At 42.2% G+C, this 22,609-nt stretch overlaps 2 protein-coding genes across 7 annotated transcripts; one reads left to right on the top strand and one right to left on the bottom strand.

Moving 5' to 3' along the window:
- Positions 1-4,622: 4,622 nt before the first annotated feature.
- On the bottom strand, positions 4,623-14,634 carry Znf189 (zinc finger protein 189). 6 transcript variants are annotated; one of them, XM_026786683.1, is made up of 4 exons: positions 14,276-14,634; positions 13,634-13,647; positions 13,425-13,549; positions 4,623-6,913 (listed from the first exon to the last, which is right to left on the bottom strand). In XM_026786683.1, the coding sequence occupies exons 3-4, from the start codon at positions 13,453-13,455 to the stop codon at positions 5,205-5,207; spliced, it is 1,740 nt and encodes a 579-aa protein (XP_026642484.1). In that variant the 5' UTR covers positions 13,456-13,549; positions 13,634-13,647; positions 14,276-14,634; the 3' UTR covers positions 4,623-5,204. The 6 variants fall into 6 exon arrangements, with proteins under 6 accessions (XP_026642484.1, XP_026642480.1, XP_026642483.1 ...); XM_026786679.1 differs by having other exon boundaries at positions 13,425-13,509; positions 14,276-14,313; XM_026786682.1 differs by lacking the exon at positions 13,634-13,647.
- Positions 14,635-14,783: 149 nt separating this feature from the next.
- On the top strand, positions 14,784-19,193 carry Mrpl50 (mitochondrial ribosomal protein L50). Its single transcript, XM_005362171.1, has 2 exons — positions 14,784-14,899; positions 18,580-19,193. The coding sequence occupies exons 1-2, from the start codon at positions 14,808-14,810 to the stop codon at positions 18,968-18,970; spliced, it is 483 nt and encodes a 160-aa protein (XP_005362228.1). The 5' UTR covers positions 14,784-14,807; the 3' UTR covers positions 18,971-19,193.
- Positions 19,194-22,609: the final 3,416 nt, after the last annotated feature.

Raw genomic sequence — 22,609 nt, 5'->3', positions numbered from 1 at the left:
CATCACGTGTGCCTCAGAGAGCAGAGCTCTCGCCTCTGCCCGCAAGAGAGGAGCATCGTGTGTCTCTCTGAGGCGTCTGCCCCTGAGAGGAGAGCTGTCGAGTCTGACCTCACTTCCTCTTCCGCCCAGCATTCTGCTCCTCCCACTTACGTTCTAACCTATCAGGTCAAGCAGCTTCTTTATTAAATCAACCAATGACCTTCCTCCATCACATTAGAAACTCTAAGAGGTCAAATAGAAATTCTTTTAGTGGTCCCAGTGTGCAGCCATGGGTGAGAACAGCCAGTCCAGACTTCTGGTTTGAGGATATTTGAAAGGACTAAGCTGCCGCAGAGAATCATCTCTGTGGTGTGCAAGACACGACTCAACACACCTTCTGACTTGGTGCGTTCCTCTTCAAGGACCCAGGCTTCATGACACAGAACTGTATTTTCCTCTCCAAGTCACGTTTGTTCCCTGGTTGTGCAATAAATAGTCACACAATTTTAGCTTTTGGCTGCCAATGTTCAGACCTAATTTAAAAAAAAAAGTTTAAAGAAATCACAATCACAAGAGAATTTGAATACTGAAACTTTGGAAGATACAGAAAGAAGGGTTCTCCTGGTGGGAGTTGGGATATATGAGTGGGGAAGGGAAAAAGCTGAGGGAATTAGAAATATTGCCTACCACAAACGTGTTGAGAAGTAATGTCTTAGATGATGAAGAAACCAGACACAGTTATAAATACATCCTATAATTAAATTATAGGCGGTGGCTAACTAAATTTCTTGAATAATATAAAGACAGATGGTGTTACCATACGTGAACTAAGAAACAAAGACATAAACATATGATTCTGAGGATTAAGAGAATTCATCCCAGAGGAGTTCTTCTAAGAAAAAAGTCATGGAAATGAGGCGTAGGAAAGTGATCTTTACTTATTATGTTTCATCCACATTTGAATATTTGCTCCCATGTACTTGTCAGTACCTCCCTAGAAACTACTCTATTCATCAAAGTAATTCAAAACTTACCTTAATTATAAATCTAGATCATTTAGCAAAGGACTTCTGTTTTGCAGATAAAGCCTAGAGCATTTATGTTAGTTGCCAACGGTTGACAAGGCAATACAATGCTGAGAAGTTAGGCATCAGCTCTATATGAATACAGAGCCAGGAAGAGAAAAGTTGCTGTCAGTGTTCAATAACTCTTCCATTAGTGTAGACTCTTCCATCTGTGTAACCCTCAAATGTTTCCTCTTACCTCATCTGATCTGGCAACCACTCTCTAGCCAATTATTGGTAATAGTCCTTTAAATAAGTCAATCATAATAGTTGAAGAGCCCCCCAGAATCCCCCCTTGTTTCTGTGGCTTTTTACTCTAAAAGTAGCCTGTACCAGCCATTCGGGGTCTTTCTGGCTTCTCGAATGCTGAAAGACCCTGTCATGACAGAATTAATAAAATCCTCATGCTTTTACATCAACTGTGGTGTGAGAGATGGTCTCTTCGGGTGACTCCTCCTGGTAGTTGGACTTCAGGGTTCAACAGCTTAATGAGTAGGGTGGTTTTAAAATTACTTTGTGTTTGAGATTGTGTGGCTGCCATGTGGAAATGTGGAAGTCAGAGGACAAAATGCAGTCATTCTCTCCGTACATCAGGAAATCGTGTCTTGGGAGCAAAGACCTTTATCTGCTAAGGCATCTGACATGCTGAATTAATTTTACAAAAATAGTTTCAAAATTTTTAACTGTAAAGTGACAATATAACAACAGAATGTACAGAAAACAGAATGTACAGGTATATTACCACATATATACAGTCTCAACACTTATGTAAACATGCAATATTTGTATATATAAGTCTCAATATGAACACACACAGTATTTAAGGCTAGAAGGATGCTTGAGAATGAATTTTACAATGTGTGGTTTTGATGGCTATTTTTGGTTATCAATTTGTCAATATCTGGAATAAACTGCAATCCAGAAATGGAGGGCACAGTTGTTATCTGGCTCTTAAAGCAGGAAGACAACATGCCTTTGATTCAATCTTGAGGCTGGAAGACACGGGTCTTTGATCCTGATATTGAGGTGGAAGGCACACGCCTTTAATCTGGTTCTTGAGGTGGGGAGGCACACCTTTAATCTGGGCCACACCTTCTGCTGGAAGCCTATCTAAAGACGATGGCAGGAAGCGTTTGTGCGTTCTTCACCTGCTTGTTCTCACCTTGTCGGCCTATCCATTCCTTCACTGGCATTGGAGCCTACTTCCTTGGAATTCCAGCATTTACAGAGGACCAGCTGAGACAGCCAACCTCAGGGGACTGAGAAAGTACTAGATTGTAGAACTTTCCAGGCACAGCTAGCCATTGGACTGCAGCCTGTAAGTCATATATATATACTCTCCATGTAGAGAGAATCATTCCATAATTTATGTGACTCCAGAGAATCCTAATAGAGATTTTGGTACCAAATGTGGGATTATTTATCTGTGAGAGACCTGACCACTTTGGGGAGTAATGTGGAAAGATTTTGGAACTTTAGGCTAGTAGAACCATTGAGTGTGAAGTGGGATGTTCTTTAGGAGCTTGGAAGATAAAGAATGTTGAGAGCAGCGTAGAGGATGGAGGCTTGGCTTGCAAAGTTTCAGTGGGAAGTTTAAAGACTCCATCAGGGCCATTTGCTATTTTGAATTAAAATTCTGTGGTTCTGGTTAGCGGGGCTGAAGAATCAGCTGTGATACCAGAACTACTGAAGCAAAACTTGGCTTTGCTGGAATACTCGATGTTGGCCAGCTGGAGCGGAGAAATTAACAGTAATTAAGAAGAGACAAACATCAAGGTGGAATCTTCTGGGAAGTGTTTCCTGAGAATGCAGAGAAGCCGTGTTCCAGAAGCAGCCAAGGTTGTACCTTGTGTTGGCAGCAGCACTTGGTAATGTATAAGCATCACCCAGGTGGTGCTGGTTTTGAAGGCATGAAGGGGTTATGTGGAACAGCTGAGGCTTGGCACTGTGAGAGGCCAGGAAAGGCCACTGGTGAAGGTGCAGCTTCAGTAGCAGTTGAAGGCCCAGGACTGAAGGGGTCAGGCAAAGGAGTTGAGGGCTGGCACCATGAAAAGAGCATATAAGAGGCTATTGGTGAAAGTGCAGCCCAGTTGCAGCAAGGAACCCCAGTATTTGGGAGTGCCAGTACCAAGGAAAGACCAGTAAGAACAGCAGCAGCGTGTGTGGGGTCAGCAGGAGCCTACAAGACAAGCTGTGTGTGCTGCAAAGGGCAGAACCCGAGAAGTGACCCAAGACCTGTGAAGGAGTCTAGATCAGGAGTGAATCCCAGATAACTGGACATTGAATTATTTATACTACTGGAGCTTGGTTTTGCTTAGTTCAGATTGTGACTGCCCTGATTTTTCCCTATTACACGAACGTATTTTACTGGAGCCCACAGTTGAGAGACTTTGAATTTTAAAAGACTCTGAATTTTTAAAAGAGATTGGATATTTTAAAGGGATGAAATTTTAATGTATTTGAATTTTAAAGACTGTGGGACTTTGAAAGTTATTTGTTTTGTTTGTGTGAGACCTTGGGGGTGAATAAGAAAGGAAGGGTTGTTGCTTGATAGTGATGTGCTTGTGTGTCAAGTTTGACAAGGGATCCGTTGTGTGTGTCAACTCCACACAAAGCTTGAGTCATCAAAGAGGAAGAAGCTTCAGTTCAAGAAGTACCGCCAATGAGTAAGGCATTTCTCACTTAGTGATCAATGGGGGAGGGCCCAGCCCACTGTGGGTGGTGCTATCCCTGGGCTGGTGGTCCTGGGTTCTATATAAAAGCAGGCTGAGCAAGCCATAGGCAGCAAGTCAGTATGGAGGACACTTCCATGGCCTCTGCATCCAGCTCCTGCCTGCAGGATCCTGCCCTGTTTGAGTTCTTGTCCTGACTTCCTTCAGTGATAAACAGCAATGTGGAAATGCAGACCAAATAAACCCTTTCTTCCCCATCTTGCTTTCTGGTCATGGTGTTTTGTGGCAGCAATAGAAACTCTAATTAAGACAGTGGTATGTAGAAAAACATTTGCTCAAATTACCAGCATTAGGGTCAGGGTTCTGATGATTTAGAACTCTATACTCAGGTATTGAAGTGCCCAGATTTAATCTTATGTTAAAGTACTCCAGAAAAATGCTAATGCATCACAGAGAGAACAATAGGAATTTCCTTCAAACCTTCCACTCTGATTTTCAAAACATGGAATCTATTAGGGCTGATATTACCCTAAAGCAACTGAAAACACAAAGCCAAAACCCAAATAGGTTTTAATGATTAAGATATATAAATTAATAAGCATATAAGCTTTAACTAAAAAAAGACCTAGAATCAAGAATAGAGATTTAAAACTTGGATGCAAATCTACCATAAAACCTAAAAAAATACCAAAATATCTAAACTTTTTAGCATATACTTTAGGTCTTTTTTTATGTCCAATTCTTGGGATGAAAATATGTACACTTTCACATGTTCCTGATTAAGCAGGAATAAATTTATATTGATATAGTATTACAAACAGGTTTCAGATGGCACAGCACAAAATAAACCAGTGATCTATCTTTTGGGGCCCTTTTTGGGGGCCAGGGGAACACTCCCAAAGACTCCTTGATAACAACTTTATTGGTTTAATTGCCTACAAAGACCTTCACAACTCGATTCACTCATTTTATCACCCAGGGAAGCAGGGGAGTTTCCACTTTACACAACTAATTTTCCACACAACTTTTTTAGACAGCGATAAAGAGTGTACAGTGACTTTGAACATACCTGGACTTTCCCAAATTACATTTGCTTACTCACTGAGGTTTGACTTGTAGAACTGAAGGGTAACTCTAGGAGATGGGGACACAAGACTTTCTGAATTATTTCCACTTTCTATCAGTTGTTCCTAGTTCCCTTGCATTAATTCACTTGGTCCTTCAGAAAGAACATTTATGATTTGTCCAGTCAACTCACCTAAAAGGTTAGGTTTAGACAGACCAACAAATCTCTCTGGGTACAAAACCAAGAGTAATCGTTAAGTCAGTTTTCCACAGGCACTGTCCACTATTCATAGGATCTTTAGAAACTATTTGCACAAGGCCAAGGAAAAATTGCTTTATCACTATATCTGACCCACACTGGAGCCATACTAAAACAGCACTTCGGTAGCTAGTCCCAAGTTCGGGCATACAAGTGTCTCTAATTTTATTGCATCCACAGTATATGCAACTTTTGATGCTGAATTAGAGACAGCTGACAATGAAAGGCTTCCCCACAAGCGTCACACTCGTAGACTTCCTGGGCTCTCACCTCCCTGTGGATCTTCTGGTGGTTGGCGAGGCTGCGCTGTTGACTAAAGCTTTTGTCACACTGCTCACACCTGTAAGGTTTCTCTCCTGTGTGGATTCTCTGGTGCTGAATGAGACCCGAGTTCCTGCTAAAGGCTTTCCCACACTCCTCACATTTGTGGGGTTTATTACCAGTGTGAACACCCTGATGTCGGATAAGATTACAAAGCTGACTGAAACTTTTGCCACACTGCCTGCACAAGTAAGGTCTCTCACCAGTGTGGATTCTCTGATGCTCAATGAGGAACGAGCTCCGACTAAAGCTTTTCCCACAGACAGTGCACAGGTAGGGCTTCTCACCCGTGTGGATCCTTTGATGCTGCACCAGATGCGCACTGACACTGAAGGCTTTCCCACACTCCTCACAGTTGTAAGATCTTTCCTTGGGGTAGGCGTCCTGCTGTGGATCAAGACTGCCGTTAGGGTCAAAACTTTCCTTAGCTTCACTGTATGGCAAAGCCTTTTCCCTGACATGTATTCTCTGGTGCTGAATTAGTCCTGAGCTTCTGCTGAAGGCTTTTCCACATCCCTCACACTTGTGGGGTTTATCTCCTGTGTGGATTCTCTGATGACGAGTAAGGTTGCAAAGCTGACTGAAGCTCTTCCCGCACTCTTTGCATTGATAAGGACGCTCACCAGTATGGATTCTCTGATGTTCAATAAGAAACGAGCTCCGACTGAAACTTTTCCCACATTCAATACAAAGGAAAGGCTTCTCCCCAGTGTGTATTTTTTGGTGTTGTATAAGGTATGTACTTAATCTAAAAGCTTTCCCGCAGTCAGCACACTTATGAGGCCGTTCTCCAGTATGGATTCTCTGGTGTTCCACGAGCAGTGAGTTCCGGCTGAAACTTTTCTTGCATTTGGTACAGTGATAGGGTTTTTCACCAGTGTGTGTTCTCTGGTGCTCAATAAGGTGTGATTTCCAGCTGAAGGCTTTTCCACAGTCACTGCATTTATGGGGTTTCTCGCCTGTGTGGATCCTCTGATGTTTAACAAGGCTCCTTCTCTGGCTGAAGCTCTGTTTGCACTGACTACACTGGTAAGGCCTCTCTCCGGTGTGGATTCTCTGGTGTCTGATAAGAGTGGAGCTGACGCTAAAGGTTTTCCCACAGTAACTGCACTCATAGGGCCTTTCCCCCGTGTGGATTCTCTGGTGTTCGATAACAAAGGAGCTCCGGCTGAAGCTCTTCCCACACTCTGTGCACTGGAAAGGCTTCTCACCGGTATGGACCCTCTGATGCTGAATGAAATGCGCCTTGCGGACAAAACCCTTTCCACACTCTTCACATTTATGACACTTCTCTTCCGAGTTTGGTCTCTTTTGAACATTAGCGTGTCCTCTGCACTTTTTCTGTTCCTGGGTCAGAGATTCACGTGGTATTTCCCATAAGAAGATCCCTCTTTGTTTATCTAGCTTACCAACAAGTTCAAACGTTTCTCTACCTGTAGGATCCTGGTCAATTTCACTTTTGATTCTTGTTACTATTACACCTGGTGGTTCTATGCCTTCCTCAATTTCTTCTTTCACAGCTGGCTCTTCATCTTTATTTCTGTTTAAAACATCTGAAATATTTATAAATAAAAAATATAATTATCAGGCAAGCTCTTTCATGGCAAAGAGAAATTATTAGAAAAACAAGGTCACAAAGATAAACCAACCTACTAATTAGTAAACATACTAATTAATGTGTGTTTTCTTTTATCTTTTACTATTTCAGTTTTTGGGATTTTGTTTGTTTTTTGAAACAGGTTTCTCTGTGTAACAGCCCTAGCTGTCCTAGAACTAGCTCTATATACCAGGCTGACCTCAAACTCACAGAAATCCACCTGCCTTTGCTTCCCACTTGATTAAAGGCTTGCCACTACCCAGTCCACTACTTCAGTTTTAAAATTAATTCATAATACATATTTATCAAATAATCTTACAAAGAGGCAAGATATATTGTCTAGACTGGCCTTGAAATCCTGGGCTCATGAGATTCTATTTCAGCATTCTTTGTAGATGGGACTAGAGATGTGTGTCACTATTCTTGGTTTAGTATTAGTTAACATTAGTTATCTGATTTATTTACTGTTGTTTAGTTTTTAAAGCAGTGTGACTATCAAAGAAAGAATACATGGCAAGAAAATAGTAAGTTCAGGAAATTTAGGATGGGAAAGCATTATTGGGATAAGAGTAGACAAACAGTTGAGAGAAAGAACACATGAGAGGAGCCTAGGGAGGATGAAAGACAAAGAGCCTGAGATTCTACAGTTAATTTATTAACCAGAATTTACTGACTATCTAAAGCACGCTAAATATTAAGTTCTGAGCTAGGATTCTAAGATCAGACACAAAATACTACCAAATGAAATGACGTTAAGTGAAACTGGAGAGAAAATACTAATAATGATTACAAGTTATTAAGTAAATAGCAGCACCTAGAATAAAGAATTAGGATATCTATTCATAAGAATGAAATAAACTATATTCATAGTTGGTGGAAAAAAATGAAAAATGTAGTCTACTTACTAGGTGCTAGTAAATACTATAGAAAAGTGAAAGATGTATCTTTAGTAGCAAAAAATAAACTTAGGAAAAAATGTAATTAAAAAGGCACAAGATTAGAAAAAGGGATAGCAGCATACTCCTATAATCTTAACACTCAAAGAGACTGAAGCAGGAAAACTACTGTAGTTTGAGGCTACCTGTACTGATGAGATTATATGTCATGCCTCTATGTCTTCCCATCCTGTGCTCATAATTAAATTATCTCCAACAGGCAAGCTGACTCAAAGTGGGTCTCTCTAGAAACCCAGAAACGGAAAAGCTAGTTAAAATGAATGCAACTAGAATTGCAACCTGTGAACACAGCAGTTAAAAAGAACAGAAACATGTGGACAGAGGAAGAAAGACTAGTTGGCCAAGGAAAAGATACAGCAAAAAAGTTATATGGACTGAATGTTGTACCCTCTCTGTTGCAATCCTAAACCCCAATGTGTTAATGTCTTAAGATTTGAAAGAGGGTTCTCTCACTCTCTCTCTCTCTCTCTCTCTCTCTCTCTCTCTCTCTCTCATATAAAAATATAATCTTTATTTATAGAAATAAAAGTGAATGTAATCTTAGTACCAAGGTACACACACAAAGACAAAAAAATTACTGTGATGATTTTGGAATCTGCCAACAATGTAAACACCAAAACCATTATTAGAACATATACTAATGTAAATGTGGCCTATGAACAAATTATGCACTTTGAAGTCTTCAATTTTTATGTATTTATTTTTTAATTTCATTTTATACTCCAGCACAGTTCTCCTCCCCATCTCCACCACTCCTGTCCCCCTTCACATCCCTGCCAGCTCACCCCCTGTCCACTCCTCCTAGAGGGTAAGGCCTCTCATGGGGAGTCAACAAAGCCTGGCAGATTAAGCTGAGGTAGAACCAAGCCCCTCCCCCTGCATTAAGGCGGAGTATGGCATCCTACCATAGGAAATTGGCTCTGAAAAGCTAGTTCATGCATCAGGGATAGATCTTGGTCCCATTGCCAGCGGCCAGAAGGGGGTTCTCTTAAAAAAGAAATCAGGTTTAGATGAGATCAGGGAGTGGGGTCTTTAGGACAGAATGCAGAGTCCTTGTGAGAACAAAGACAAACCTCCTCCTCCCCATGTCACATGAGGACAAAGAAGGCAGTCATTTTCGCTGGAGAGGATCTCCATAAAGAATTCAGTTTATCAGCACCTTCAGCTTGGATTTCCTAGTCTATAGAACTAGATAAATAGAGGCGGGAGAGATGGCTCAGTGGTTAAGAGCACTGACATCTCTTCCAGAGGACCCAGGTTCAAATCCCATCACCCACATGGTAGCTCACAACTGTCTGTAGCTCTAGTTCCAGGGAATCTGACACCCATGGCAAAACACCTATACACATGAAAATAAAAAACAAAAATTAAGAAGAAAAAAATGCTTAGGTTTTGTGTGATGAAGGGCATACAGAGTAGCATGAAACAGCTCTCATTAAAAAAAAAAAGAGAGAGAGAAACCCTGTCTCGAAAACAAAAAAACAAAAAACAAAAAACAAAAAAAGAAGAGAAAAGAAAGAAAAAAAGATAGATAAATAACAGTGTTTATACCATCCAGGCTACAGTCTTTTGTTATAGTACAATTCCTTACTTTTTGAGACTGAGTCAACTTCTTTTTTCAGTACTATTCTGATCAGCTATACTGATGCCTATATATTCTATCATAGATATGGCCCTGTTAAAAGAAGTTTCTTCCTGGATTAGACTAGCATTAAATAAGGCTAATGATATGATAGCTGCAAAGATATCTGCTGAGCGTCACATGAAAGTAAATCAACTTTAGACCTGCAGTTGTGACAGTTTTTCAGTAAAGGACCAGACACTCCAGCTAAATGGTTCCTGCCACTGCAGCTCAGAAGTATTATCGACATTACATTGAGGAATGGTTCGTCTCTTTAAATAAAAATTGCTTTAGGAAAACAGGCTGTGGGACAGATTTGATCTGTTGGCCACAGTTGATAACTTTACTATCTAAAAAAATTATAAAATGGTCAGTTTTCTCGGTTAACAAAATGGGAGAATGGGGAAGGACTGGAATTTGTAGGCCTAGTGCAGCGTTTAATAACTGTTAACTGAATGAATACATTAACTGGGGAGAGAACATGGCCAGAGGGGGAAAAACACGGTCAGAGTTCAAGGTTTTGTAGGCTCAACGATTCTCAGTTCTGACAAGATCCACTGAGTCAATAGCTATCAGCTGTATCATCAATGTAGTTATTAAGATTTTAAAGAAAACCCAACATGAAAAAGTTGATATAAAAGGAGGAAAGCGCCGTTTGGGAAGACAGATGGGATGGAGGAGAACCCCGCATTGGACCGGTAGGATAACAGCGGTCTCTGGGTAAGGAGCACTGCTCAAGGGAATGGAAGTGGGGTCTGTTGAAAAGCATGAAGAGACTGTGGCAGGAGAAAATATCAACAGTGAAATATTTAAGATTAAATAAAGAAGAAAGCCTGAAAGCATAACATACCAAAGGACTCGCTGCTCTACCTCTGCCAGTGTATTTCCATATATGAGATGCAGGGAGGCTGGGCACTGCCCTCTTCTGTCAGCCAGGTACCCTTCTGATACCCTCCATGGAGCTGGGCTAGCAGTGAGCCAGGCACACCATGGCATACGGCGGGTGCCATCTAGAGGCTGAATTTGTGAAGCTCTAGTGTGGCAGAACCATCAGCAGTTATAAACATATACCAGTACAAAATCACCTTGGCGGTCAGCGCCTACTTTAGCACGAGGCAATAATTACCTAAGAGAGAGAGTTTTTAAATTAACATGTAACTTACTCAGAAACATGACCATTCATGCTCGGCTTTATAGTAGGCACTGAAGACATCCATTGAGAAAGAGAGTGCTGTCCTCAATGCTGGCCAGTGTAATGAGAACTGACATAGAGAAAGATTTGCAGGTGGACGGAGGTGGAAGGCAAGACAGTAAAGAGGGGTACTAAAATGGGCAGAGAAGATCTCCAAGATCTCAACGGATTATCTGAGACATGTCAGACATAACCTACATTGTTTCCAAAAGAAGAAAACTGTTGATCCGGAGTTCAAAAGAGGGGACAGAAAAAAACATCAATCAATACTTTCACTATTTTTATTAGCTGCTAGTCAGCATTTGAAGTACTTTACCAATATATTAGCCCAGTAATAGAAACATGTCATTACCATTTCTGTTTTGTGAAGAAAAATAAAATGATTTCCCCCACAGTCAAATCTGGCAATGGAAGAGCTAGGATTTCCATATGAGGTAGTCAGATGCCACACAACATTTCTTAGATGGGACTTAGCATCCCACACCAGCAGCTAATGGCCTAGCACAGGTTAGGTCCTCCGAGCAAAGGGCGGAGTTAGGAAGGAACACAAGCAAACATGGAGAAGCACTAAAGAGTTTCAAGCAAACCATGTTTAGTGTGGTAAGCCTGAAATCCCAGCAATTTGGGTGGTCAAAGCAGGAAGATTGAGAATTTGAAGCCAGCCTGGGCTTTGAAGCAAAAACCTGTCTCAAAACAAAACAATAAAGAAGTCATAAAGATTCAAAAAGGGCTAAAATAAGGTACAAAGAATCTCCTGTATCTGGCAATGAGGTTGTTAATAAATCCCTGTAGAACAACTTAAGGAGACTGAGGAGCCAAGACAAAATTCAGAGATATCAAAAGATAAAAATGTACAATATATACATGAATTTATAAAACCCTGGAGGGAAAACACACATTAAATCACAGGGAACAGCAAGAGAAAACACTGGTTCACTTAAATTTCTTTTTCCACAAACTGGGCAGACCATGATGTAAGCCTATCATAAGAACAGAGGTTACGAAGGGCAACATGCTGGGGATGCACCTCACTGGCAGAAAGGCTGCTCAGCATAAACAAGGCCCTAGGCTTGACCCCCAGAAACATCCTCCCAATTTCTTTAAGTAGCAAGGAACCAAGAACTGAGACTACTGCTCAGTTTCTGGTGAAAAGATGGAAGCTGTTTTAAGGGTGTGTAGATGAGGGGCACAGAAGCTAAGAATTCATGTCACTGAACTCTATTTTGTCTGTGAAATAGAAGGTGAAGCCCACAGAGTGATGGGGAAATTTAAAGTTTTGAAATTGCAACTAAAATTAATAGGAAAAGAAGCTTATCACATACAAAAAAAGTTGTTGCTGCGATATAAACCCAATGTAAATTAGGAGACACACAGGCACACTATGGTGGGTATGATGGTGCATGCCTTTAATCCCTTAGAAATTCCCATCACATAGGAAGCAGAGGTGGGTGGAGCTCCGTGACCTCCAGGCCAGCCTTGTCTACAAAGTGTGTTCCAGATCAACCAGAGCTACAGAGTGAGATCCTGTCTCAAAACAAACATGCCCTCCTCACTCGATACTTATAGGAAACGGATCCTTAGTGAGAGAAACTTTCCTGCGGTGCTTGGGTATTAGGTAGAAGGGGGCGAAAGGGACAGATCTTCTAATATATACAAGATTTGAAATTTGCATAATAAATATAGCATAATATCAAAGTGGCCAGACAACATGCTGCTGATTAGAAGAGACCTTCCCAAGTCAGGAAGGGGCCGAAACCACGGGGAAGACACAAACACACCCAGAGGCAGGAAGGACATCAAGAATGAACAGGTGTAGGTGGAAAGGGGAAGGGGAGGTGGCAAGGCAAGCTACAGTGAAGCTCCACCGGGGCAGGAAGCAAGCCTGTCTCACCTCTTTATTTAGTTATCGTCAACAACTGTTATTGATATAAGGAGTCAGAGAACAGAAAAGTGTGTTTTCAGACACACTATTACATAATTGTTATAACAATTATGACCAGGATCAATGCTGTGAACACTTACTAAGCATGGAAAGCAGGGTGCCTGGACTCTACGTGACTGAGATCCACGGGGGCTCACTTACTGACTGGGTTAAGCAAAGACTAAAAGACTCCCCTCCCCACCAACCCCACCGAAAAAAACCAGTTAACAGATGATGATAGTAAGGAACAGAATGGGTAGCGCTAGCAAGACTGGTGACACAGGGGACGTGTTTGGGAGGCCGAAGACGCTTCCGGAGCGGCACTGAAGAGCTGGGAGAACAACTAACTTTGGTCTTCCAGCCTTGAGACAAAGCAACAGGAAGGAGGAACGAGCAGCCCCCACTCGAGGCCTGCCGGAGAAGTGGTGTCCTTGGGGCTGTGCCAGGTTTCAGTGTAGGCCAGGAGGGGTAAGGAACACTGTGTGAAGAAATCCAGGCTCCAGAAGGCGGTGAAAAGGGGTGGGAGGAAAGCAGTGGGAAGACGGACCAGGAAGAAATGCACACAGCAATATGGGTGTGAGATCAGGAAGCTAGGGAACCCTGCATTTTGGTTACAAAGAAGCTAGGGATAAGAGTCATGGAAATAATTAAGGGCTGAGAAAGCTGAATCAGAATTTTGGCACGAATCAGTATTGACATTAGTAATACCGGTTGAAGCGTTCTGACCATGAGTGTTAGCAACTTGTTAGATGTGTTAAAGAAACAACATATTCTTACCCAGCGAGAGCAGGTTTCCATAACTGTCCATCACGACATCTCTATACAGGCTCCTCCGCGCTGGATCCAGATAATCCCACTCCTCCTGGGTGAAGAAACATAGCCACACCCTCAAATGTCAGCAACTGCCGAAACAGTGATTTCGGTGGTCAGTTCCGGTTGTCTCAAGGCCAATTCTACCAATGCAAGTGGTAGAAGCTATCACTTACCATGGTCCCATTCACTAGGAAGACAAAGCAAGCAAGAGCATCAAAAGGTGACAATTCTTAGAACTGACAGGTACAGCCAGGCACCCTCAGACTGTTAAGGAACTGATCTGAACCCGTGCCTTCCAAACTGAAGGCCCTTCCGGGTTTATATCTTACACAGTAATGGCACTACTATTTTAATTTTAGTTAACAGCCTCGAGACCTCTCCAAACTTCTCTCACCTCACAGTCCCTCTCTAATGGTCTACCCACACCAGCTTGTGACCCAATTCAACTCAAGTCCATTAGGTCCCTAAGCATCCACCTCGAGTTCGGATATCATGCCAGCTGCAGAAGACAGGGGAGAGAAAGAAAAAAAAAATGCCTCGCTTGGGAAATTCACAAATGAGAACTAACTTGGGGGCAGTCTTAATTTTCTCCAGCCGATTTATCACATTGCTCGTGGGAGAAAAATAAAAAAGAGCCCGTGGACAGTTTGTACGTGAACTAACTGCACCCTGAAGGAAGGGGTACATGGGCGGTTGGCTGGGGTCCTCCCTTAGAGCTGGCTGCCAGCAGATGGGGACTGGGGACGAGGTGATGCGCGGCCTGGTCATCTTCGGGAGCGGCGAAATAACGGAGAGCTCTGGAAGGCGCAGCTCACCTTTGGCTCCAGCAGTGGGCTCGGGGTCGCCATCTCCTCGTTCCAGAATAGCAGCCACACAGCAATGGTGCTCCGGTGAGGCCTAGTCGACCGCTGGAAATTAGGCCCCGCCAAGACGAGGCTCACTCGATGTGTCCGGTGAAGTCCTGCATCGGTCTCGGAGCGGTCACGTTCCTAGGGGCATATCAGACATTGCGCCTGGCTGCCCCCCAACTCCGAGCCACGTCTCCTGCCCGGCTGTGCAGTCTTTCAGGCCTCGCTGTAGTCTCCTTGTTGCCAATTTCTCCACCTCATAGTCTACAGTGCTACAACAGACCACCCCCTGAACCAGAAGGCGTTACCCGGAACGGTCACGGAACCTCTCCAACTACAACTCCCAATATGCACCGACAGCGCGCCACCGCCTTCTTCCGCAAATGGCAACTGGACTACATTTCCCGGTGTGCACCGGAATAGGTCACCACGGGGACCGCTGCAGTAAGCTCGCATCTGATTGGCTGATCGGGTGTGTCCGGGAGGACACCAGTCGAAGATGGCGGCGCTGTGTGTGTACCGGTTTGCTAGCAGAGGCTGGCTGTGGAACGGTGCCTTGGCTGCACGTAGGGGCTTTTGGTCTCGATCCAGGTAAAGCTGAGGGTTTCTCAATGGGTTCCGTCCCACGAAAGTCGCCAGAAGCTGAGGGACGAACTCAGAGGGTTAAGATGGCCTGCAGAAGTCAGCGTGGAGGAGGGATCCGAGCGCAAAGCTTCGGCCTGCGTTTCCGCGACAGGCAGAGCCTCTCCTAATGGGAGCACTTTTCCCTCGCTCCTTCCTTTCCTTAGTAAGCAGCAGCAACCACGTGTCAAAGGCACACCGGACGGATCAACCTAACATGTGAACCTAGGTCCTCAGTAAGCCACGCTCCTTGGCGGGGGGTGTATGTGTTTAGCCAAATCAGAAATAAAGGCTCCCGCACAACGTTGTGTGTCTCTCCCCCACCACCGTGCTCGCTAGCGGTCCCTCCCCCTGCGCTCTTCCGCCCGCCTCTCCTATTTCATCGATGCATACAACAAATAGTTTGTAAACGCCTTCCATTTCTCTTAAGTGTGTGCAGTGCTCCAAGTCTCTTTTCCACGCCGCAGCACTGTGACTCGCGAAGGACCTGAGGACCACCGAAGAGGTGCACACACACGGTGGCTGTAGACTCCCTGCTTACCTATAGTTTCCCCCACTGCATCATGTGGGGTCCATCTCTGATCTGGGTAATGTTTAGGGCATGGAAACTTAACCGCTGGGACCTCAGGGACAACAAATATCGTAGGTTCGGATTTTGAGTCATCACCTCCTGTCTTTAATAGCTCTCATTTGGTTCATGTCAAATGTCCCCAGTTCATGTTTCTGTTATTCACTCAGCAAATATTTTAGTGTCTGCTATGTGGTAGATATTAAAGGTACAGTGGTTAATTAGATCAAATCTTTGATCTCGTAAGAGGGGAGCCGTTGATGTTATGTTCATTTTCAGTTACCTGTTCTGTAAGGTGTAAATAGATGTATATACGCATAGAGAAGAGATTTCTGCAGTCAGGCTAATTCCATCTCTCTATAGCTCCCCCCCACCCCCTTTTTAAGTGAAAACACAAAGGTCACTGCTGTTTATTTATTGTCAAGCACCATAGTTCTGGAATAGCATTTTAAACCATAAGGTATGATTTCTTCCAGGATGTTCATACTCAAGATTGCTACAGCTATTCATGATTTAAGGTTGCTCAATATGTTTTTGAAAAATGTCATTTGATTCTTTTTTTAGAAATTGGGTTAAGTAGTGCAGACATATTAACAATATTGATAAAATAGTATAAAAAACTGGTTCTTCAGTCCACGAACATGGATGTCTTTTCATTTATGTGTGTTTTCTGTTTGTTTCATCAGTGTTTTCCAGTTTCTGGTGTACAGATCTTTAACCAACTTGGTTATTTTTTTTCCTAAATATCTTCTTTTTTCCTGCGATTGTAAACGGATTTAATTTCTTGATTTTCTTTTGGAATGATTTATTACTTCTCTAAAGAAACTTGATTTTATTTATGTATATATGAATCATACCCTTTGAGGCCAGAAGAGGGCATCAGATCCCCTGGGATTGGAGTTACAGGTAGCTGTGAGCTAGCAAGCTGGTGTGAATGCTGGGAACTGAACTCTGGAAGAGCAACAGCAGCAGCAAGTTCTCATAGCACTGAGCCATCCAGCCCCAAAATACTAACTTTTTTTAAATGTTAATTTTGTATCCTGCAACTTTACTGGGTTGGTTTATTAGTTCTAGCAATTTCTTGTATGTGCTGCACAATCTGAGGTTTCCTTCTGAGAGACTCTTGCCGTCTGCAGAGACAAATTTATTTCTTTGTAACTTGGCTGCCTTTTTCCCTTTTTCTTTTCTCGACGCTCTTATGTCTTCTAGTATGATGTTAAAGTGTTTGCAGAGGTTGAGGCAGGAGAATGGTGAGTTCAAGGCCAGTGTACATAGGAAGGACCCCTTCCCTCCCCCAATAAAGTTCTGAGACTGAGCATCCTTGCTTGTATCTCAGAAAACTGTTTGTTCCCCCATCCGTTTTTTTTTTTTTTTTTGGTTTTTCGAGACAGGGTTTCTCTGTGGCTTTGGAGCCTGATCCGTTGTTATTTTATCTGTGGGCTTCTAAATTATATTTATCAGCTTGTGGTAGACTCTACCTATTTTGTTTAGAGCTTTGATTGTGGATGAAGGTTAGGCTTTCTATCAGACACCTTTTCTGCTTCTTTGGAGATGATTATTTGATTTTGTTACTGTGGCATATCATTGATTTGTATATATTGAACAGACTTTGCAGTACAAGAAAGTGTCCTATTTAGTCATAGTGTAGTCTTTTAGGTGTTACTGAATTTGGTTTGCTTCTGTTTTATTGAAGATTATTGCATCTCTGTTCATCAGAGAGATTGACTTGTACTTTTCTTGTGCTATCTTTGTCTGGCTTTAGCATCCTGGTTTTATAAAATGAATTTGGAAGTATTTGTTCTTCCCATTTTAGGGAGACCTAATGTCAGAGGGTTGACATTAGTTCTTTTTTGAATGTGTTATAACATGAAGATACTGGATTCCAATCTTTATTTGGGGTTTTTTGCTATTTTGTTTTTCTTCAGTCCCTTATTTGCTGTTGACTGGCTTTTGCTTTCTCCTCTTTCTTGATTAGAGCTACATGTCCCTAGGATTGTAACTGCTTAGTAGAATGCCCCCTCACACACACAGCAAGGAACTGTCCAATAAAAAAATGAGAAGATGTTTGGGATTGAGAAGTTCTGATCTTGTAAGTGAGGTGGTGTATAATCAAAACTGAAACTTGTATAGGATGGGATACAGTGGGCAGTGTAAACTGCTGTGAAGATTAAGGGGACTTAACATTTGATTAGAGTGTCAGGTTAAAGTTCTTAGGACTTACAGGGTAAGCATAATTTCCATAAGTAAAGATATATCAAAAGGATATATAACCTGAGCTAACAAGTGTCAGGAAAGTGGAAGTGTGGTTGGAAAACAGAATATAGTTTAGTTTGTACAGGCCTGTAATGTATATAAGAAATTGGTGGGAGGTAAATTTAGCATTTGGAGATAGCTCTTGGAAGATATGTTGACTAGTTTTATGTCAGATTGATACAAGTTTTAGACTCATTTGAAAAAAGGAGCCTCAAGTGAGAAAATGTCTCTACCAGATTAGCCTGTGGTACATTTTCTTGATGGAAAATTGCGGGAGGATCCATCTCACAGTGGGTGGTACCACCCGTGGGCAGGTAGTTCTGGGTGAACCATGGGAGCAATGCAGTGAGCAGCAGCCCTTTGGGGCCTCTGCATCAGTTCTTGCCTCCAGGTTCCTACTTTGAGTTCCTGCTCTGACACCCCTCAGTGATGAACTGTGATGTGGAACTGTAAGATAAAATAAACCCTTCCCTCTGCAAGTTGCTTTTCGTCATGGTGTTTTATCATAGCAATAGAAACCAAACTGAGACAGAGGATTAAGGCTCCTAGATAGAACAGTTTGCTTTATCTTTGTTCTTTACTTATTTTTAGAATTCTTACATGTATGTAAAATATATGTTAAACTTTCATTTTCTTTTCTAAAATGGATTCAACTGTATGTGTCTGAAGGGTAGGTGACCATTCCGTCTTTTCTGCTCTCCACTGTGCTCACAAAGTCTCAAGTGCAGAATATTTGATTTTGATTGCAAGGCAAGATTCAGTCCAATGTTTATTAGCTTCATTATCATAATCAGCCAAAGATTCACATGTTTACTTTTGATCATTTCAGAAAGGAGAAGGAGCCAGTGGTGGCTGAGGCAGTGGAAGAAGTGAAGACAGAACCTGTTTTGGTGTGTCCGCCCTTACGAAGCCGAGTGTATACGCCTCCTGACGATCTCCAGAGTCGCTTGGAATCCTGTCTAAAAGAAGTTCTTGGTTCATCTCTTCCTAGTAATTGGCAAGACATCTCCCTGGATAATGGTCATGTGAAGTTCAGACTCTTGGCACGTTTAGCTGATGACTTGGGTCATGCAGTGCCTAACTCCAGGCTTCACCAGATGTGCAGGGTCGGAGACGTTCTTGACTTCTATAATGTTCCATCAGTTCAAGACAGATCTAAATTTGATGAACTCGTTGCTGGTAATTTGCCTCCCAATTTGAAAATCAGTTGGGGTTACTGAGCAGGTCAGCAGTTGACTGCATTGAGATGTGCTCTCCTCACTGAGGTGACCGACAAACCTTGTGAAGTGTTACCCCTCAGAACACTTCTCAAACCTCCCTTTACTTTTTTTTTTCTATAGAAGAATACATCTTTTTTCTTCATGGAGAATCAACAAAGAAAACATTTTCACATTTGCTAAGGCTATTCCCCCAGCCCCCAATAAAATCAAGTTTTGGTAATTTATGTAATGTTCTTATTTGTTTTTAAAGCAGTGGTCAGATAAGATCAAATAGTGGCAGAGGAGTTTTAAACAAACAAGAGGTCAGGAAGATGGTTCAGCAGGTAACAGCACTTGTCACCAAGCCTGAGAACCTTAGGTCATTGTCCTCTGAACTCTTACAAACTCTGGTGCATGTGCAGCTGTCGTGTACAACTATATATGTATAGACATAAATATATTGTGTATAATATGTTTTACATGAAACATACACATCTAAAAACAAAACTCCCAAACAAAGCAGAAAGGAAGGAGGGAAAGGGGGCTAGGTTCCCTACAACTGCATCAATAGGTAACCAGATCAGGAACGGAAGCAGCGGTTAAGCTGATGCCCTTTGCTCTCTGACCCAATGTAAACTGTAATGTCAAAACATTTGGGGCTCTGGTCTTGGGCAACTGGGATTGTGTCCTTTTCCTTTACTCCTAGAAGTGAGAAAAGGAACATCGGTTGATTTGTAATCAAAGCTGTTTTGAGTTGTTTGTAAATATGTTAAAAATCTCAACTCAATTAAAAATAAAAATCAGATTTTTTTCCCCTCCAGTGTTTGGCATTTAGTGGTTTCTAAGATCAAATCCTCCTTTTGCTCCTTCCATAATCTTGGAGAGCTCCGAAGTTCCCAAAGATGCTGGTAGTGCAGTGCTTTTTCAGATTTGCTTAGAAAGGTGTCATCTGGGACCCGTGATCTCTGGATATTTTTGAGGGACATAAAAGACTATCAGCAGACATTTCACTCCTCTTTATGCTATCTGACTCTCCATGAGTAATTCGCCCTCTTTTTAACACTTCTAGAATGTGTGTGTGTGTATATATATATGTATAATTTTTTTCTAGAAAAAAAATTCCAGAGTGTGTGTGTATGTATGTATAATTTTTTCTAGAAAAAATTCCAGTCTGGAACACTAAACTATGCTGTTAATATTTTATTTAATCTCTGTGAGTTCAGAACCAGACTGGTTTCCAAAACAAGTCCCAGGACAGCTAGGGCTACACAGAGAAAACCTGTCTCAAGAGACCGAGAGGAGAGGGTGGCGGAGGAGGGATTTTCTTTTAAGGTTAGGATGATAATGTGTTAGAATTAGAATGAAAATACTTGAAGTGGAAACCTCAGGAATGACTATGCAGCTTGGGAACGCTTCCTGGTAGTGGATTGTAGTCAACCATCATTAGAATAAGAATAAATATTTTTAAAAAAACAAGTAAAAGCTGAATTAAAATGAACCAGTTTCTCCTGCTTGGATACAATGGCTGACAAGTGAAATCTAAGAGAAGACTAGTGGATGGTGCTCATGCAGAGAAGTAATTCCACATTAGGACTGTCCCTAATATTCCAGCCACTCACTGGGAAATGTCTTATTGATCAGTCTGGCAGGGTTGGAGGTAGGGATTCTCTTCCTGACTACATTCTTCATTCCTGCATGATCTTAAGTATTTAAATTCTGGGATACTGTAAAGAGGCATTTATTCACACCTCTGCCTCACTGCTGTGCATGAGTAAAGGAATCGCCCTTAGTGAACCTTTCATTGTAGACAGACATTTCTCTCCAGCCAACCAGTTCCCTGATAGTCACTATTATTAACTAGCTCTTAAATTAGCCCACATTTCTTATTTATACTCTGCCACATGGCAGTACCTTTATTAGCATGGCACATTCATCTCCTGCTCCCTCTGCTCCCTCTCCATCTGGCTCACATCTCTCTGACCCCACCTTTATTCCTCCCAGAATTCTGTGTCAGGATGTCTTGCTCAATCTCTTCCTGACCAGCTACCAGCTGATCAATTTTTTATTAGCAATGAACGTAATGCATATTTATAGTATACAAAGATCCTTTCACAGCAGTTCATTGCTTAACCCCTCAAAATAAATGAATAACTCTTGAGTTGTGTTGTTAAATCAAAATGAGCTTTTGGAGAATGCCCAGGTAAGGCACAAATCAAAATCCCCTCCAATATTAGGCAGAGTAACAGAATATTATATATAATATATAATATTCCATATATATGCATATATATGGAATTTATTGGAATGACTTACAGGCCGCAGTCCAGCTAATTCAACAATGAATGGCTGTGAATGGAAAGTCTGTTAATCCAGCAGTTTCTTAGTCCACAAGGCTGTAACGTCTCAGCTGGTCTTCAGTATGAACTGGAATCCTGAAGAAGTGAGCTCTAACGCCAGTGAAGGAACGGATGTTTTATCAAGGTTAAGAGCTAGCAGGCAAAGAGCAAAGGCTTCCTTCTATGTCGTTACATAGACTTCCAGTAGAAGGTATGACCCAGAGTAAAGGTGTGTCTTCCCACCTCAAAATCTGAATTATAGGTGTGTGTCTTTCTGCCTCAAGATCCCGATCAAAGGTATGTGACTCCTATCTCAAAGGTCCTGAGTAGAAGTGGCTTTAACCTCTTCAAACCAAGCCAAAAAAAAAAAAAAAAAAAAAAATTCACAGGTGTACCCTCTATTCCTGGATTATAGTTTATTCCAGATGTAGTCAAGTTGACAACCAAGAAGAGCCATCACGCCTACCGTCAAACACCCTATTTTTCTCATTTTGTTTTTATTTTATGTGTATGGGTGTTTGCCTGCATGTGCGCCTGTGCACCACCTGTGTGCCTGGTGCTGCAGATGCCAGAAAGGGCGTCAGATTCTCTGGAATTGGAACTACAGATAGTTGGGAGTCATCACGTGAGTGCTTAGACTCTTTCCCTGGAAGAACAGCCAATGTTCCTGATCATGGACCCGTCTCTTCAGCCCTATAAGGCAATTTTAAATATGATTGTGTTGTTGAAGTGTCCCATCTTGGTCACTGTTTTCCATTCATCTGATTTATTATTTGCTCCCTTGCTCCTCTGTTCCAGCTGTGGCAAATTTTATTCCCAAAGGATTGCAGAAGTGTTATGGAATCTTACTTTAACTATGTAAAAGTGTGCTGCGTTTGCTTGTGCTGCATTTGTTTGCCACTGCAAAGATTGTTGCTATTTCATCTTGCTTGCCTAAGGCATCTGATTGCTCTAATTAAAAGCTGAACAGCCAATAGCTAGGCAGAGGAGGGATAGGCGGGGCTGGCAGGCAGAGAGAATAAGGAGGAGGAGGAATCTAGGCTTGAGAGAAGAGAATGAGAGAGAAAGAGGGAGATGCCCAGGGCCAGCTAGCCAGGTACCTGCTAGCCAGACAAGGAGGAAGCAGGAAAGTAGGGCATATAGAATGAAAGAAAGGTAAAAAGCTCTGAGGCAAAACAGGTGAAGAGCTGGGCAGTGACGGCACACGCCTTTAATCCCAGCACTCGGGAGGCAGAGGCGGGTGGATCTCTGTGAGTTCGAGGCCAGCCTGGTCTACAAGAGCTAGTTCCAGGACAGGTTCCAAAGCGACAGAGAAACCCTGTCT

The sequence above is a fragment of the Microtus ochrogaster genome, linkage group LG5, assembly GCF_000317375.1.
Source record: "Microtus ochrogaster isolate Prairie Vole_2 linkage group LG5, MicOch1.0, whole genome shotgun sequence".
Taxonomy (NCBI): domain Eukaryota; kingdom Metazoa; phylum Chordata; class Mammalia; order Rodentia; family Cricetidae; genus Microtus; species Microtus ochrogaster.
This window is presented reverse-complemented; position numbering and strand designations above follow the sequence as displayed.